Consider the following 17,970-nt stretch of genomic DNA (forward strand, 5'->3'; position numbering starts at 1 on the left):
TCACCCGAAGTGAATTTTTTCCGAGGCCTTCTGATAATGGAGTTTGGACTGTAGTAATGTAATTAGTTTCACACAAAAAGTTGAGTGGAATCATTTTAATGGAGAATTTTCTCGACACATTTAGATGACAGCTTTAGTCTTGTATTATACGAAAGATCCGTAAATTTTAAGATAAATTAAGTACCTATGTGTGAAGAATTTGTTGCAACCTAAAAGAAAATGGTAAATTTTATAGCGCAAAGACAGAAATTAAAAAGTGACTAGAAATTATGAAACACAACATTTCCATAAGATAATAATTGAGAATTGTAGAGTAGAAAGAAAAAGCAAACAAAAAAAATTAACGAAGAACAGCCAAGTTTTTTTTTTCTAAATACATCAATAACAAAAAAAAAAGAAAAATATTATTTGTTCCCATTTTTAAAAATAATTTTTGCCTTTTTCACGAAAAGTTAACACCGGGCCTTATGTTTGGGACAAACTGTCAATGTTTTTTTCTCGGTTTTCTGTTTGTGCATATTGGACATATATGCAAACATAGACAAGATAAGAACTTTTTAAAATGAAAATACTAAAAATTAATCTTAGGAAATCATGTTAAAAATATAAATATATAAAGCTCATCAGATGAATATTAACACAATTTCAGCTTCATAATAATTGAAATGAGCTTTGATCAGATTGTAAATCATTACCGCAATCTGGGGCGAATCGGGACATCAGTCGGAATAGGGACAGAAGTTTTTAGAGCACTTAGAGCTTTTAAATTTGGAAATGGATGCACACATTTTGTTGGTCTGAGTCTGTTCTAACCGAAACCAACCAGAAAAATCAAAATATTTTGCTCCAACATGGTTAAAACTGCTGTCCCAATTCACCCCATGTGTCTCGATTGACCCTAGTTTACAATACTTGACATTCAACAAATTTCCTTTTTTATAACTCAAATAATGTTAAAGACTCACCTGTTCCACAACACACTTTTGCGGCGGAATAATCGCAAACTGTTGTTGCTGCTGCTGCAATTGCATCTGCTGCTGTTGAGGCATTTGAATTTGTTGCTGCATTTGCTGTTGCTCCACCTGCGGCTGTTGCTGTTGATGTTGCTGTTCCGCAGGATAAAACATTGCACTTCCACTCCCGCTAGCGGTGGCAAAGTGCAGAAAATCCTGCGCCATGATGTCCGCGTCGTCGATGCTGGTCATAAAGTCCAGCGACGGATCGAGGAACACGTTCGACAGGATCATGTCCGGGTTAAAGTCCGACGACACGTCAAACACGTCAATCATCGGGTTTCTTGAGGTGGGATTAAAGAGAGAGATGGGTTGAGGTTAGTTTTTTGGGTTGACCTCTTTTTAGATTTTAATCTTGTTACTACTTACTCCTTCATTTTGAGCCGATCTTGAAGTCACGCTGGTTATCGATTATCCTGTTTTCTTGCAGGTTTTTGCGTGTGGGGTTGGGATTTTTCCCGGCTTCCGGAATGGCCACCCCCCCTCGAAGAGGGAGAGAGTAACACCTCCTTATTCTTAAGGAGTAACACCACCACCACCACCACCACTACTACTTGTGCCGAGAGAGTGCGTCAATGTGTGCGTCGAGTGTTTTTGCATCCTTTCTTTCTGTACACACGGGATCTTGCCTGTATTGGTTGGCAACTCCTTTAAGAAGTTTCACTTTGTTCTAGCTTTTCTTCCAAAGGGAGAAGTTTTTGCGAGATGATTGTTCCTTTTTTCGAGATAAAAAGTGGTCCGTTTTATTGCACAATTTGTTTTAAATCGTTTAGTTTTAAGAGGTTTGGTTTTGATTATTTGTTTTAAAATTGCGAGTTTGGCTGCTACATTTGGTTACTTTTTACATTTGATTGAATTATTTCTATTAAATTATTTTTTTTACAGATTTTTACACTATTCGTAATACTCATTCCTTTCAGTAACTTTGTTTCCTTTGCATTGACACTAAATTTCCACCTTTTTCAGTCTTATCATTAGTTTTCTTCCCGAAAATGACTTCAAAAATCGCCGGAGGCCCTTCTCTGGCACGCACAATCCAAAGTATGCTGTTCACTTCCGCGCGTGCCACGTGTCCACAACCCCCTCTCTTTCAACGGTCTCCAGATCGCACGCACGAAGACCCCGGGAAGAACCAACGTCTTAGACGACCGAACACCGTTTGAGCTTCGTCGTTCGCATCTTCCAACTCCTTAGCATCCCTTGGCTACCGTCATCCCGCTCCTTGACCCGCCACGTGTCCGCCGCCCCCACCCTAGCACGGTATATAAGGATGGCCAGCCAGCCAGCCAGCGCGGGACCAGGAGTCAAGTTCGCAGTCACTGGCCGTCGCGCGCCACCGACGCCGCGAGCGAGAGAGAAGGAGAGAGCCAATTCCCGCTCACTCTCTCACCAATACCACGAGCCCTTGACACTCGAGCTTGCCCGTCACCGTCACCGGTGACCGTTCCGATTCACAGTGTCCTTGCTGGTGGCATTAGGCCCAACGGAACTTCCCTCGTAATGTCCGCGCGCACCGAATCTGCAAGAAAACAAAAACACTACATTAGTATCACTATCGCCCAACAGGTGTCGCTAAGCGCGCACTATTCGCCTACAGCTATGCAATCAGCGCGACGCGAAACGTCCTCATCCAAGTAACCCGCTCGAATCTCAAACGGAGAATAAGCCACGGCAAAGTCGTCGCCGTCACCGTCATCGTAGCAGACAAGGCAAGGTAACGATGACGGAGCGCGGCGGCCACACGGCGGCGCGCCGTGGCACCTCGGACCATCCAACCCGGACGACTGACCGGCCACGTGGTGAGGTGGTGCTCCCGCAACCGGTCCCGATGACCAACTCCAGAGATATACATAAGTCCACGGTGGCCAACATATAAGCAGCATATCGCACACACACTCAAACTCACACTTTTATGTGAGGTTTTTCCCCCGTGGGCAAAAAAGTGCATCGGAAAATTGCATTTTATTATTCCGAATGCAGCCCGCACCCACCCACGAGCACGCACGCACTTTTCCCACCCACTCTTCTTGGAGTTCCGAGTCCCGGGTTGCTTGGTCTTGGAAAAAAAAATGTTTCATTTTTCGTTTTTCGCTCGACGCATCAACGACCGGATGGAGTGCGTGATTTTGCACGGGAGAAGCGAATTTGATTTGCAGTGCAACCTTGTTTGGTGTTGTATTGTGCAAACGGCAAAACTAAAAAATAAAATAACGAGGGAATACGGTCGTTCAAGAGGGTTTTGAAGGGCTGCCTGGAATTTTACAATTTTGAAGCGTGAGGGGCTCGGATGACAGCATCAAAAGTTGGAACAATTTTTTTTTGTTTTTTAAACAATTTTGTTGATCCACAATTTGTTCAATTTGTTTGATGAATCAAAATCCCTAAGAAAATTTTTTTCCAGTATTTGACATTAAAAAAAAATTAAGGAGGAACATAAATTAACTTTGATCATGAAAAATACTAGGTAGTAGTAATGATTGTAAACTGAGTGAGCTTTCGATATCGTTACTATCTATCATTTCAATACGTGTTAGTAATTTGCAATAATTTAGGTCCAGGCCTGCCCAACGTCCGCCCCGCGGGCCGGATTCGGCCCATGAAGCCATTTCATCCGGCCCGCGACGGCTTTTCAAAATAGTTCTATGACCGGCTCTTCATAAAATATTCAATAAATAAATTGAGTGTCTAAATAAAAAAACATATCATGAGATCAATTTTTCAGATATTATTACAAAACATTTATTTGTTTATTATGCTTTTGACATACAATGTTGCTTATTCAATTTTGTTAGGATTATGCCTTTGTAATTTTTGAAATGATTTTATTTCACATCTATACATTCTTAATGTTTGAATTTGATTCTTATCATTTCATATTGATGTTATCAGAATTAATTATTAAACTTGAAAAATATGCAAAAAGATTGTTTTGGCTGGTTTTATTTTTAATTCAATTGTTTCTTTTTCGAGGATTTTGATTAATTATTATTTTTTTTCAGAGCTACTTTTCAATGATAAACTTTTGCTGGGAAAAAGCTTAAAAAGGCAAATTAATCATATTGAAAATAAAGATCGCTGCAAATATTTAAAAATATATATATATATATATATAAAAACTATCTAAAGAAGTCAAGAAATCAGACAGCATTTCTTTCATAATCTTTAATAATTTTAAGAAATTTGAAGAATGGCGAATCAGATATATATTTGTATACACTTTTTTTATTTCATGTCTTTAAGATAATTTTGAAATGTTTTGTAAAATATTTGAATAAAGGTGCACAACAACGCAAAAATTGTTTTATCGTAGAGAAGATTTGAATCCAAATTTCGTTTTAGTAAATTTTATCTTGTCTCGTTGATTTTTCAAACTTGAATAAAAACTTGCAACGACGAAATTTTGATATTTTTTTTAGTTAATGATGTCAGGGAATTCACTTCAATCGACAAAAACAATTACAATAAAATTTTGTCTAAAACAAAATAAAAGTAAATCACATCTTTGAAAGTAATCTTTGTATTTCTTTCTTAAAATCAAGTTATTTGAATCTTATTTGCAACACTTGTTTATGTAACCTATTAAAATAAATTTTATGAAAAAAATTTTTACTGTTTTTTTACTTTCACCAACATTAGTTCCGGCCCGCCTCTGCTTTAGAAAAACCAGATCTGGCTCGCAGGGCCAAAAGGTTGGGCACCCCTGCTTTAGGTGAAAGATGATCAGGAGCAATTTCAATTTATGCCATCTCAATCGATAGTTTAAAAAATGTCAGTTTGTCTTTGTTTTTAAGCGAATGGGGCAAAATTTTGAAAAACATAATTCTAGTAAACATTTTCCCATCTTTTTATATTCTCAAATATTTTTAAGAAGGTATGTCCATCTCAACTGTTACTCTACAAAATTGAAACAATACATTGGTTTCACTACTATAAGACTGAAAGCCGAAAAACCAAACCCATTTTTTTTTTTCATTTTTCTTAAACTCGTTCCAAAGATACTACAGTTAAACCTCACATAGTGCGCAGGTGTTACGCTTAGTTTTTCTTCGATTACTCCGAAACGACATAATATTTTTGCATTCTTCTTGAAGCTAATTGTAGATTGGAATAAGACGAACAAATTGCTAAAAAAAGATTGCACAAATATTATGTCATTTCAGACAATTCGAAGAAAACAAAGCGTAACGTCTGCGCACCATGCGAGGTTTGACCGTAATTTCTGAATGTCTTCATACAAAGAAACCTCTTTTCACGCGGTGCGTTACGTTTTTCTAATTTGTCGATTTTTCTGGAATGTCGCAACTTTTTTGCAATCTTTAAAAAATAATTTGTAGCATTTGTTCAGATCTATAATAAGCTTTTTGAAGTTTTCAATAATACTATATGGTTTTAAAGAAATTGACGAAACAAAAAGCGTAACGCCACCGCGTAAAAAGGGGTTTATCTGTTGAACTAATGATGCATAATGTAAGTTACAGTTACACAAAGCATTTATGCAACTTTTTGAAATCGACGTTTTTTGGTATTTTTAGTGTTGAATGAAACTTTATCCATTCAAAAGAAGCCATTTCGCAAATTTCGCCAAATGTTTATTTTTTAACAAAAGTGTCCACGTGGTTTATGGATGGTCCCTATACAAATCGTATACGGTTTTGAAAAAAGTTTAATCGTTTTTGGGTGAAATTTTAAATAAAATGGGAATTTTGTGATTGGAGGTACAAAAATCCCACAATTATAGAAAAGGCAATTTGGAGTCCGTGTTTTGTTGCTCTTGACAAATTATCACAAAATTGTTCCGAGATTGAGTGTGTTCCGAGTATGAGGAAAGAATTTTTTTTAAGCATTACATAAAACAAGTCAAACTTCCAACCATAAAATAATTTGAAATTTTATGAGCTCTTCTTTCCAATGCTTTTTAAAATCAATCAATTGACTTTTGGAAACTTTTAAGATCACGTAAAAATGACGATTCCCGAAATCGTGAATTATGTTCATGAATTTGCGTACCACGAAATAATATATTCACGTTTATAGTGCAAATGCACCATACTCATGAATAAATTCTTTCGTGGTTCTTAAATTCATGAACACAATTCACGATATCGAGAATTGATTTTTTTTTCTGTGATTGATGCCCGCCTTAGGGCGAAGATCTTTAGTTTCCCCTTTGATTATTTTCCACCTGATCGGAAATGAATGTTACAAATAAAAGCCCATCTAGCTATCGTATTACTTTGTTATGCTAACACGGCTATTTGTAACAATTTAATCAAAGTTTAACTACATATTCCATTTGATTAATATTTTAATTAAGCATTTGCAATTCTGGCAGTGCTGCCTGCCAGTCCGTTTTTATAATCCCCGCGCTCAACTGACGTAAAATTAAATACACACACATACCGTATACCTATATGTACAAATTGTACAATACAAAAACCGCGCAACCGTATTCTCTTTCTCGACTCTATCTACAGTCAGTGCGTCCGTCCACCCTCCCACCCCTTCAAGTGCCCTTATCAGCTCTTGTTTCGATTGGCAACCCTGATGCAGAAAAATTCCAGCCCAGAAGAAGGGATCAAGGTGTGACGGGCGCGTCTTCACAAACCTCCTTCTTTGTCCGTCAGCAACGCTTTTTTCACTCTCCAGCCCGAAACATTATTGCATCGCGATTCTTGGCGGATGGCCACTCCACTCCCTCTGGATTGGAGGGTGGTCCGAGTAGGAGGATGTGATCAAGCTAGAATCTTAGATTCGAAAAAAATAAGATATTTTCACACAAATGTGCGATAAAATTACCATTTTTGAAAAAAAGCTCGACAGAATCACTCTACCAATTACAACATCTTTGATAACTTTTCATTAAAAGTTATTTAATATAATTCATCAGAAATCCTGAAAACAAATACAAATTAAAAAATCAAAATAGTATTAAATTTTCAATTTTAAAATCTGTATTTATGTATACCGCCCGTGTGGATCAATCGGACCGCGCACTGGACTCACAATCCAGAGGTTGCTGGTTCGATTCCCGCGGCGGGCATGGATATAGGCCAGGGATGAAATAATCGCGAAAAAAACAATTTCGCTTGCGAACTTTTTTCACCCGCGAAAGAGAGAGGAAGCAAATCTCGCAAAAGAAAATCGCTCCCGAAATTCTCCCAGAAAATCTGCTGATGATTTTTTGTGAATTTCCTTGACAGCACCACTCAAAATTATTTTTTTCACTTTATTTACACACATTGCCCATCTACAAAATGTTACATGCCAATTTCCGACGTGTAACGTTACACTTGCAAGTGTAGTAGTGAAAGAGATGTTCCGCCGAATAATCAAGATGATGATTTTTTTAGATTCTTTTTACCGATCTTTCGTGCGCGAGAGAGGAGAGCATGCTCCCTTCGGATGTTTTCTCTTGATGAACATCCAATGATTTTCTTTTGATGATGATTATTCCATCGCTGATATTGGCCTTTACCAATTTTATTTCATCCATCCATTCAATATTTCCCCCAAAGATCAATGGGGTAAAAAAACATCACCAGCTGAAATTTGTTTTTTTTTATTGAAAAAAAAAACTCTTTAAATCGATTGTAAACTGTTCAGAATACATTGTTTAACGCTTATTTATGCATTTTTATTCAAATGAAATAAGAATGAAATATTTTACAAATGCAGAATTTCGAGAGCACAGATCGGGAAAAGTCGTAATTGTTGAATAAGAAGTAACACAAAAAAAATTAAATCAAAATAATACAATTGATTCGTATGCTTTTTTTACAAAAAAAACATTTTTGATCAAATAGTTATCGTCTAACTATTTTTTTTTTAAATTTACTTATTGTCTTACTATTTTTGATTTTTTTTATCCTTTCAAGATCTTACACATTAACGTCTGTTTTGAATAACGGTTTGGAGGATCATCCGAAAAACATTCATCAATATTGAATATCTGGTCAAACAAAGCTGATTTGCTTTAGAACTGTATTTGAATTAGCGAACCCAAAGCATGACGATTTCGCTTTGAATATGTACCATCGGGACTAAAAGTGTTATTACTTCCCTGAGAAAATGAAATTAAAAACGTCTTTGGCAAAGTAAAAAAGTAAGTATTGAGAACATATTTTATACTGACCTTTAAAATCTTCAGCATTAATGTATTTTAACTTGATTTCATTTTAAAATAAAGAATTTTTCAAAAAGGTACCGTAAAACGGGGTGACTTTGATAGCCGGGGTGACTTTGATAGGTTTGAGATATTATCGCAAAATGAAGAGTAAAAATTAAATACGTACGGAATGGTTTGGAATCATACAACCCATGGAAGAGAAGTACTCAAAGTACCTCAAGAAGAACTTTTCATAACATTTTAAAAAGTTTGAAAAGTTAGTTAACTATTATTAAGAAAATGTTGATGAAAGGCATTATTTCAAACTTCTCAAAGTGTCATGGTTTTCTCAATAAACATTATTTTGAATTGGAAAATGGAACGTATTTTCGGATTCTTTGGACAATTTTCCACTAGGAGAAGGTAAACTAATTTTGTAAATATTAAATGATATGTGTTTTTGAAACATAATTCAAAAAGATCTCCAAATTTATTAGCAATTTCAGTTGAACAAATTTCATATATTATGTGAAAACTTGTGATTCGTGTAATATAAATTGATAATTTTATGAACATTACTAGATTTAACAAATTTCAGGCAAAATTCCGACTTTTTAACATTTTTACCTAAAATTTATATGTATTTTGTTAAAAAGCTTAAAAACTTATTTAACTAAATATAAACATTGATTTTTTTTCTTGGAAACTATAGCAGCAACCTCAGTGATGGTACATTTAACGCAAAAATAAAGTTTGAACACCTTTAATCTGATTTTAACAAGAAAAACTATGACTATCAAAATCACCCCGGAATTTAAAAGGAGAATTTTTAACGTAACTATTTTTCTAAACATTATTGAAAAAAACTTTTTTCTGAAATAGTGCACGGACTTTGTGTGGCCTACCCCAATACATGTTTTAAAAATAATAATCTTGAGAAAAACCTTTACAGTTGGGAAATATTCCAAAAATAAATTGAAATCCTATCAAAGTCACCCCGGTTTACGGTACAACATTTCATTTTGACAAATCCTGAGTTTTTTTAAAAGGTGCTATAATATTTTTTTTGTTTTTCAGATGTTTTTGAACATCCCTGACTCATGGCCGTTTTTAAAACACCCAAAAAGCAAAAATTTAAAATTTTGTTTACAAAACCCTTTCAAAACAAAACTCTTGAAATGTATTATTTTGAATCAAGGTTAATTTTGGCAAGTTTTTTTTCAGAACGTGTAACGATATAGCAACATCAAATAAATTTAAAAAAAATACATTAATTTTATAAATAGAATATTATTGAAAAAAATTCTGTAAGCCCTTCTGATATGTAAGTCGTGATTTTTAAAATTTGAGATTCGTTAATGTTTTCAAAAGTTGAAAAATTTCACACGAGTTTCAAAATATAAAATTAAAAATCACATTATTGAAATACTAGTTTCCAAGATACCATCGAATTAAAACTGAGGACCTGAGGGCAGTAGCACTTAGAAAATCATATTTTCCGGATTTTTTTAAATTTTGCAAGGCAAAAGCTCAGCAACAAAAGGTTGGATTAACAATGTTTATAAAAAAATTGTAGAGAATTTTCCAAGTTTTTCAAATATATTTTTTCTAAAGGATAGCACTTTTCTAGGGACAGCCCCAAAATTTGTATTTGTAACCAAAGGTAAAAAATGGCTTATTTGGACCTAAAGAGTCGATGGACAAAGTTTCATCGAAATAAAAAAAATGAACAATTTAAAAACAGTTTTTTTTTATTTGCGAAATTCTAGAGTTCTTGAATGATTTAGAACATGTCATTTTTCAAATCATCATGTAAATTCGCAATTGGCATTTTCGCAAACTTAATTTTATTCATAATTTTGATAAATGATTTCATTTGTTATAGCAGAATCTTTTGATAAAATTATCATATGCATTCAGAAAAAAACAATCAAAATTTTAGATAAATTATACCCAAACTAACAATTGAAACTTCCTTCTACTCGGGTTGATCCTTTCTCGCGCCACCCCCAGTCTTCGCGCCTTCGGACTGTGCTGTCCATCCGTTCACATCTCAACTGCACTTGCTGCACAGCATCCGTTATTGCACTTTTTCCTCCCCACATCACCACTATTAACCCACCCCACCTAACCCTTTAAAAACATCATCCCAAAAGCATCATTATCATCATCATCATCATCGGCGCAGCATCCCTGCAAGTTCCGTGGTTCGTCGATGGGTGGAGGTGGGCGCCACCCTTCTTGACCACACTTTCACCTGCACTGCCTTCATCTTGGCTTGACTCTCATCCCATCGCGCGAGCTCTCCCTATCTCTCTCTCTTTCAACCGAATGTCCTTCTATCCCTCTCTCTCTTTCCCCTTTTTGGCTCGCCGGGCTGTTTGATTATAAAATCCAGCCCCCAAACCACCCCACTTCAGCCCCGTTTCTTCTTGAGTTGCTTGATTTCATGTGCATCTACCGCCCCCCACCCCTTAACCTCGCTTCTTCTTGCGGGACCCCTCCCTTAAGCTACGATGATGATGATGCATCCTGGGGATTCATCGAACCGCGCCACCACCACCACCACCACCCACTTTTTGCCACCTTCTGCACTAAAAAGTAAACCCTGTCGATGTCGATCGAAACGTCGACGCCGAAACCAGCGGAAATCGAGCGCTCCTCGGGCACGACCCCCTGCTCCAACCAACCCCCAAGCAGTAGGCCGTGGCGATTCTTCTTTCGTCTGTGATGTGTGTTTGATGATTTTGAAAAAGCAGCCACCCCCAATCCACCAAATCCAAATCAGCCCACTAGGACCATGGGCGATGATGATGTTGGTTGGGCTTGGCAGGCTTGGCTGACTCACTACACAGGATGAATTATTACTACGACGGGCTGCTCGGATCAGGCCGACGGAAATGGTCGCGGAGCAAAAAAAAAACATGACGCCATTTTTGCACTTTTGAACTGCAACTTTATCGACCGTTATCAGGCGCAGCGAAGCCTTCGCTGGGATGAGCGCAATTTTTGATATTTACTAGCTCGGAGGTGGATAACTTTTAGCTTTTTTTTTTCGCCCGTTGTTGTTGCGACTAGAGTTTTGAACCTGGCTGACGCTACCGGCCAACGAGATATGAGAGAGCTGTCAGGAGACGCTGATATTTTTAATTATTCATACTGGAAAGAGGGTTAATTATGAAAGTTTGGACCGGTGCACGTGAGACCACGTCAAAGTGGCAGTTTTTTCGAGTTCTAGAATAGTTGCTTAGTTGTGGTGAAATATTCATTTCGCCGTTAATTTAAGTTAGGTTTGGTGTATCATTCTGAAAATTGCTGTGTTATTTTGGTCAGAAGTTGTAGATACCGTTAATCACGTAAAAATGGCAGAATGCTTTGTGAATATACAATTATTTTATTTATTTTTCTCAGTTTCACAATCCAACAAGACATCAGATTTCTCTTGTGGGATCGTCCCTACAAACCACATGGACATTTTTTTTTATTTTCAACCAAGACTTCTGCACTCAATTTTTTTGTAACAATCATTTTGATATCTTCAAAATTACGGGAACTATTAATATAATTTTTCATTCATTCTCTGAACTATTGTCTACAAAACAATTTACAATTTGACAATTTTAAAATTCAGGTTTTTAAAGGATTGGGTTACGTACTTGGTTGGTTGCAACGAAGGAAGTTGTTGTCTTCTTATTCCAAAATTGTCAAACTTGTGGAACCAATCCTGCAACAACGGGATTGTACAATTAGTCAAACTTTGTTGTAAATTACTTTGAGGACAGTACTTTTGGGGATGAATAAAAAAGTATTTCGATAGTACCCATAATTTTGAAGATACTAAAATGTCTGTAAAAAAATCTGGGCGCAAAAGCTCTGGTTGATGTGCACCGTTAAGTAGAAAATTACTTGAAGAAAAGAAGTTAGCTTATTTTAGCTAAGGGAACAGCATCCAAATTTAATGGAGTTAGGAGCATGTCCTTAACCGTTCCTACCTTAGTTTTAAATTGTTGGGCGGGCTTTCCAATTGGTGGGATTTTTGGATTTCAAACTTTTGTGATTTATTTCAGTTATTCACGCTATTAAACAGATTGTTTTATACACTTACTGAATTTGAAAATAAATATGCATTGGTTCAATTAATATTTAAAATACCAATATATTTTTTATAGAATTTTAGAATTTAACAATTAATTTAACTCTTTAGATGTCGCTTATTCGCTAAATATTATTTGCTTGAAAATTTTGTATCTGTAAAATTCCAGGGATATTCGACAAAATTTCCCGAGAATCGTCACCTTTGAATATTACAGTTATACTATTGTGAAAATTTAATTTTTATTTTTCGTAAGTTTTACGTATTTTCCGATCTGGTTCCATAATAATTCTTTTTATTAAATTAAAATGCAAAAATAGTTAAAATCGATTGTGTAAAAAGGCTTAATTTAGCAATGTGAAAAAAATCAAAAATTTCATAAGATTTTGTATTATTTATGAAAAAACAGAAAATTAAAAAGTTTTTATATTCTATATCTAATAAACACACTGAAATCACAGGGTTTCAAAAGTCAAAAGTATTTTTTTTACTGCCACGGTTTTTTTTTTTAATTTAATGGGGCTCTTATCTTGAAGTTTATTGTTTTTGCATATCGAATATTAATGAGAATATGGATGGGCAGGACAGTGATATATAGCACATATTTTACTATCTAAATCTTTAAAAAGAAAATTCAAACCATATAGGCAACTTGAAAAGTTGTTTTTTAGTGGAAATCTAGTTCAAATGAAAAATGTCTCAGTAAGAGTAAACATATAGGGGAAATTCTCGTATGTTTGCCAGGTTAAGCACTCGCTCCTAACTCCATCGAATTTGCTGATTTTCACTATTTAAACAACTAATTTTGCAAAACTTTTGATAGAAACTAGCTTGCTCACTTCATATTGAGCTATTTATCACTCGAGTTCAGTTGAAAACGCTTTTAATTAACTTTAATTGAATGTCCAAGTTCTGACCTGCCAACATTAGAGGCACGCTGGAATTAGATGCTGTTCCCCTATTTCCTCATTTTTATTCAAATCATTGCAAAAATCATTTTAAATATTTAATCATACGTTGCACAAGTTTATAAAATAAATAGTCATGTATTTTTAATACAAAAATTAAGGGAGCGTCAACACGTTTAAAGAAAAACAAGTACTGTTAAATCCATTTTCGCCAAAAAACCATAAAATTGAACTTTTTTGACGTCCCGGGCAGACGGTAATAACGAAATTCTTGACATTTCAATAACAAATACTGTTAAAATAACAGAAAGTGTTAAAAATTTATGTTATTTTTGGGATATTCTTGAAAAATCAATTTTTGCACATGGGTTTGATAACAGTTTATGTTATCATAACAAAATTTATTATTGGTCTGATATTGGTTGAAAACCAAAACAACTTTGGAATAACATTTTTCGCTATGGGAGAATACCTCAAAATGTTATTGGGATGATCGGATTAGTTGTTAAAATAACAAAAAATAATAACAAAGATTTGGTCGAAGAATAACTTAAAATGTTATTAGTCTGTTATTACAATTACAAACCAATAACAAAAAATCATAACGACGAATAACTAATCTTGTTATAAATAACATAAAATTTTATGGGCCTGGTATTTTCAAATAGCAAAAAATGTTTTTCCGAAGTTATTTCCGTCTGCTCGGGGTAAGTGGTTGTTGTAAATTTACATTCTTCAAAATGTTAAACCGTAAAACCAACAAATAATTAATGGTTTGTGAATTTAAAAAAAAATGTCACAAGTTTAACAGGAATTTAGGGAAATTAATGTATGTTTGTCACGTTAAGGATTCGAACACATTTCTTCTAATTTTGCTGTACAATTAAACAAAATATGATGAAAAACGGTTTATTCACTTCCTACTGAATTATTTATTACTCGATTATATATGGAAGTGCTTTTAAGTAGCTGTAAATGACTGTCAATTAGCTGATATGCCAACATTAGGTGCTCGGTTCTCGATTGACTCAGCAAATTTAGATTATAGATTTAAAGAGTAAATGAAAAGTGTAAGCCGTCGGAAAATTCTAATTTATTTAGAAAAAAAAATCGTGTTTCACTTTAAAAAGATAAGTAGAAAAATATGAAAAAATATTTTTTTAAGGTTAACAGTCTGGTATTTCTTTCGTTTTTGAATTAAAATAAAATCACATTCTAGAAATTAAGTATTTTTTTTTAAACTTTTAGACAAATAGTTGGCTTCTATGTAACAGTAATAAATAAATATTGTTTTCTTTTAAATCATCAAAAAAAAAATAACTTGGTGGAAACTCAAATCGCAGCTTAACGATTAAAGTAATGTAATATTTAGGCATTGGCAATTTCAGTGGAAATATATTTGAAGATGTAACGAACCAAAAATACAATACCAAATTAATTTCCAACATTCTATTCCGTTTAACAACATACCTACTTGCGCTCGCAATATTTGCAATGATCCTAAATCACAATTGTGTAAATATAAAGTTTAAAATCTCTGCAAATGTAATTAACACTGAAATGAATTACTTTCGAAATATAAACACAATTAGATACACACGAAATATAAACACAATACTAGATTATTGAAATGAATCAAACTTTGCAATAGACAAAGACAGATTCCAAAGAATAAACAGTTTGTGCGATTTTATTTTTTGCCGACGGCATAATATTTTCAACTTTTCCGTTAAAATAATCAAACAAATCTTCAATTATTGCTTACTTTTACTCTATTAGGCGATGCTGTGTGTCACTACAACTGCTTTCTATTCTTCCTTAGGGATAATCTCTTCACAAACTTCTTAAGATTGGATGCATACACTTTCTTATGAACCTGTTTTAAATGCCCAATTCACTTGCTTTTTCATTGCACCCTTATCATGATTTCACTGGCAAGTTTTCACCATCCAACTCACACACATTTTCATCCCACACTCATTGATCTTGAACTTTTCCTTGCAACTATGCGACACCACTTGACTGGAACTGGTCCCCCATGGTCTTGTGTCTGGATCCTGGAATGTCTTGGACACAAATCTTTGCCGAACCGGTTCCGTAACTTCCCGAGACTTGTTCCTCCAAGAACTGGTTCGCGACTGCCAGAGGGTCGACAAGATTCAGGTTTTTCTCGAGACGCCACCACTTTTCTTCACCTTTCCCATCGTGGTTATATCCTTTCGGGCAAAAAGGAAGAAAGACACACAATAAAAAAAAGGAACCACCTCACCACCTCCTTACCCCTCCGACCACTCACAGGCACTACTCCTGCCCGGCTAAGGATCTTCGAAGAGTGCTCTATCCCTTTCGAGCATGCTCTCGCTCTCTTTCTCTCACTCACACTCTCTCACACACACTTTCGCCCGTGTGGTCCGTTCCGATCGACCGACCAACGAGCAAAGCAATAAAGCGACCAAGGCTCAAAAGAAAATTACAAACGTCTCCAGAATATTTACACACACACACACATACATGTGCACGCACACGTACAAGCAGACAATGTACATACTTTCTCATTACGACGAGCCCGAGAAAGGACCTCCACCACTCACTCTCCACTCTCGCTGCGGGGTGCGTTAAAAGAAGAAGGTCCTTTCTCTCACACTCTTTCTCCTCTTGCGCCTTTCAGCAGGGTTCAGGCAAGGGAAATGAGATTGTTTTTATTCGACGTTCGTTTTATGCTTTTGAATGGTTTCGCTTGAGTCCCACAGCTGGAACACATAAGCACAAATACTAGGAAAGGGTCAGGACTCAGGACGAAGATTTTGCTTGGCTTGTGAGGATAATGTATAGCCAGTACTTGAAGGAACTCTCAGTTGTCCGAGCCAGAGCGACCGGTCTCTTTTACTGCTTGGAGTCGGTAGAGGTGGCATGAAAAATTGTTTGTGCAAAAGGGGTCAAAATAGATTTGCTATTGATTATGTTTCTAAAAAGCTAAATTTTGTGAAACAGCTGCAATTAAATGCTTATTTAAAATTAATTAAAGATTGTTTGTTCTTAAAAGTCAACACAAAATTTAAGCCAAACTTTTTATTCTATTTCTGTGTTTTCAAATACAGTCCAAACTCGATTATCCGACGGGCCTTGGCAAAATTTAATTTCGAATAATCGAATCATCAAAGCCTAGCATGACCCCTGAACATCTCTAAAGAATACAAGATGGCGGTTAAAATGACGGGGATGACATACTGAAAAAATGCATTTTAAAATTTTAGAATACCGCTGGTCCATGTACAGAACTGAACTTCAGTGAGTATGGAATCATTCAAATCAGCAATGTTTGTAAGCAACATTGGGATGGTTTGGTCATTGAAGATTTTGAAACCTCCTTCAGTGAGTTAAAAGTAACAACTTAGGATGGTCTGAGTCATCCAACTCCTGCCGTGAGTCTACCGCCGTAACAAGCAAGATGTCGGCGGTTTTGACCACGGACCATACCCGCATGGTTTCAGTGAGTATGGTAGACTACTATGCTGATGTGTTGGAGTGTCCTGGGTTCTCCTAGGACTCCCTGGAGTTAAGATCTGAGGGTCTACTACCGTAACAAGCCAGTGGTCGACGGTTTATGACCCGGAACATACCCGCATAGCTTCAGTGAGTATGGTAGACTGCTTTGCTAATGTGTTAGGATGTCCTGGGTCATCCAAAGACTCCCTGGAGTTATGATCTGTAGGTCTATGGCTGTTACAAGGACTCCTGGAATGGTCCAGAACATCCCAACATAACAGCAATACAGTCTGCCATAATCACTGAATCTTTGCGGTTATGATGCGTGGTTAAAAATCATCGATCTTTTTCTTGTTACAGTGACCCAAATATCTAAACTCCAGGGAGTCCTAGGATGACCAAAGACATCCCAACACATTAACAAAGCAGTCTACCATACTGTTTGAAGCTATGCGTGTATGTTCCGGGGTCAAAACCGGTCGACATTTTGCTTGTTACGGTAGTAGACCCACAGATCTTAACTCCAGGGAGTCCTAGGAGAACCCAGGACACTCCAACACATCCGCATAGTAGTCTACCATACTCACTGAAGCCATGCGGGTATGATCCGTGGTCAAAAACCGCCGACATCTTGCTTGTTACGGCGGTAAACTCACCGGTTTTAACTCCAAGGAGTTCTCGGATGACTCAGACCATCCCAATAAGTTGTTACAACATTGAACTGAAGACTTCCGTACTCACTGAAGCAGTCTGGGTTGGACCCGGTTTCAAATCCTTGAAGTTTCGACTTGTTTCTATGGGATGCCTCTTGCACAAACGGTTCAAACGGATAAAAACAAGAGAAATCATGTTTCAATCATGCTAAGACATATCAGAACTCATAGTTTTGCTGATACGCGTCGAATGAAGTCAAGAAAATCGAAATCCATAATGAAACAGAGATTTTATGAATGATTTTAGAAATAGCAAAAATACGATTTTTTGTTCATTTTAACCCAAAATGCTCAAACTTCAACAGCATGTAACTTTTGATCCCCGGGGTTTAGAGAGTTGGTCCAGAAGACTTTTTTTCATGTTTCGGCGAGATCTTTCGAAAAAAGTTGGTCCCGTTCGTGTACATCCTTGGACCAAATTTGCCCATTCTCCTTTGACTAAAATGAGGTCACAGACCTCAAATTTGATGTTAAAAGTAAGATATTAAAAAAAAAAAAAAAAAAACAAACAAACAAACATAAAACTGTATCCCCAATATATCAGGAGACAAAAAAAAACTTGTATTCAAATTATACATTTGTATTATAAATTTGCACAATCGGTTGTAAACTATTAAGCATTCATTCAAAAACGTAATTAACTTTTTTTAAT

General features: G+C 35.8%; 1 protein-coding gene across 4 annotated transcripts in view; it reads right to left on the bottom strand.

Annotated features, from left to right (window-relative positions):
• Window positions 1-15,538, bottom strand: part of LOC6035990 (zinc finger protein 813) — a 106,674-nt gene extending 91,136 nt beyond the window's left edge. The window contains exons 1-3 of one of the 4 annotated variants that reach the window (XM_038256261.1): window positions 14,885-15,538; window positions 1,383-2,532; window positions 966-1,296 (exon numbers count right to left, since the gene is read on the bottom strand). In XM_038256261.1, coding sequence (XP_038112189.1) covers window positions 966-1,296; window positions 1,383-1,390 — 339 coding nt within the window. In that variant the 5' untranslated portion in view covers window positions 1,391-2,532; window positions 14,885-15,538. Of the gene's footprint in view, window positions 1-965; window positions 1,297-1,382; window positions 2,533-2,597; window positions 2,812-14,884 lie in introns of those variants that run through there. The other 3 variants (XM_038256258.1, XM_038256260.1, XM_038256259.1) reach the window with 3 other exon arrangements.
• Window positions 15,539-17,970: the final 2,432 nt, after the last annotated feature.

This window comes from Culex quinquefasciatus, chromosome 2 (genome assembly GCF_015732765.1).
Source record: "Culex quinquefasciatus strain JHB chromosome 2, VPISU_Cqui_1.0_pri_paternal, whole genome shotgun sequence".
Taxonomy (NCBI): Eukaryota; Metazoa; Arthropoda; class Insecta; order Diptera; family Culicidae; genus Culex; species Culex quinquefasciatus.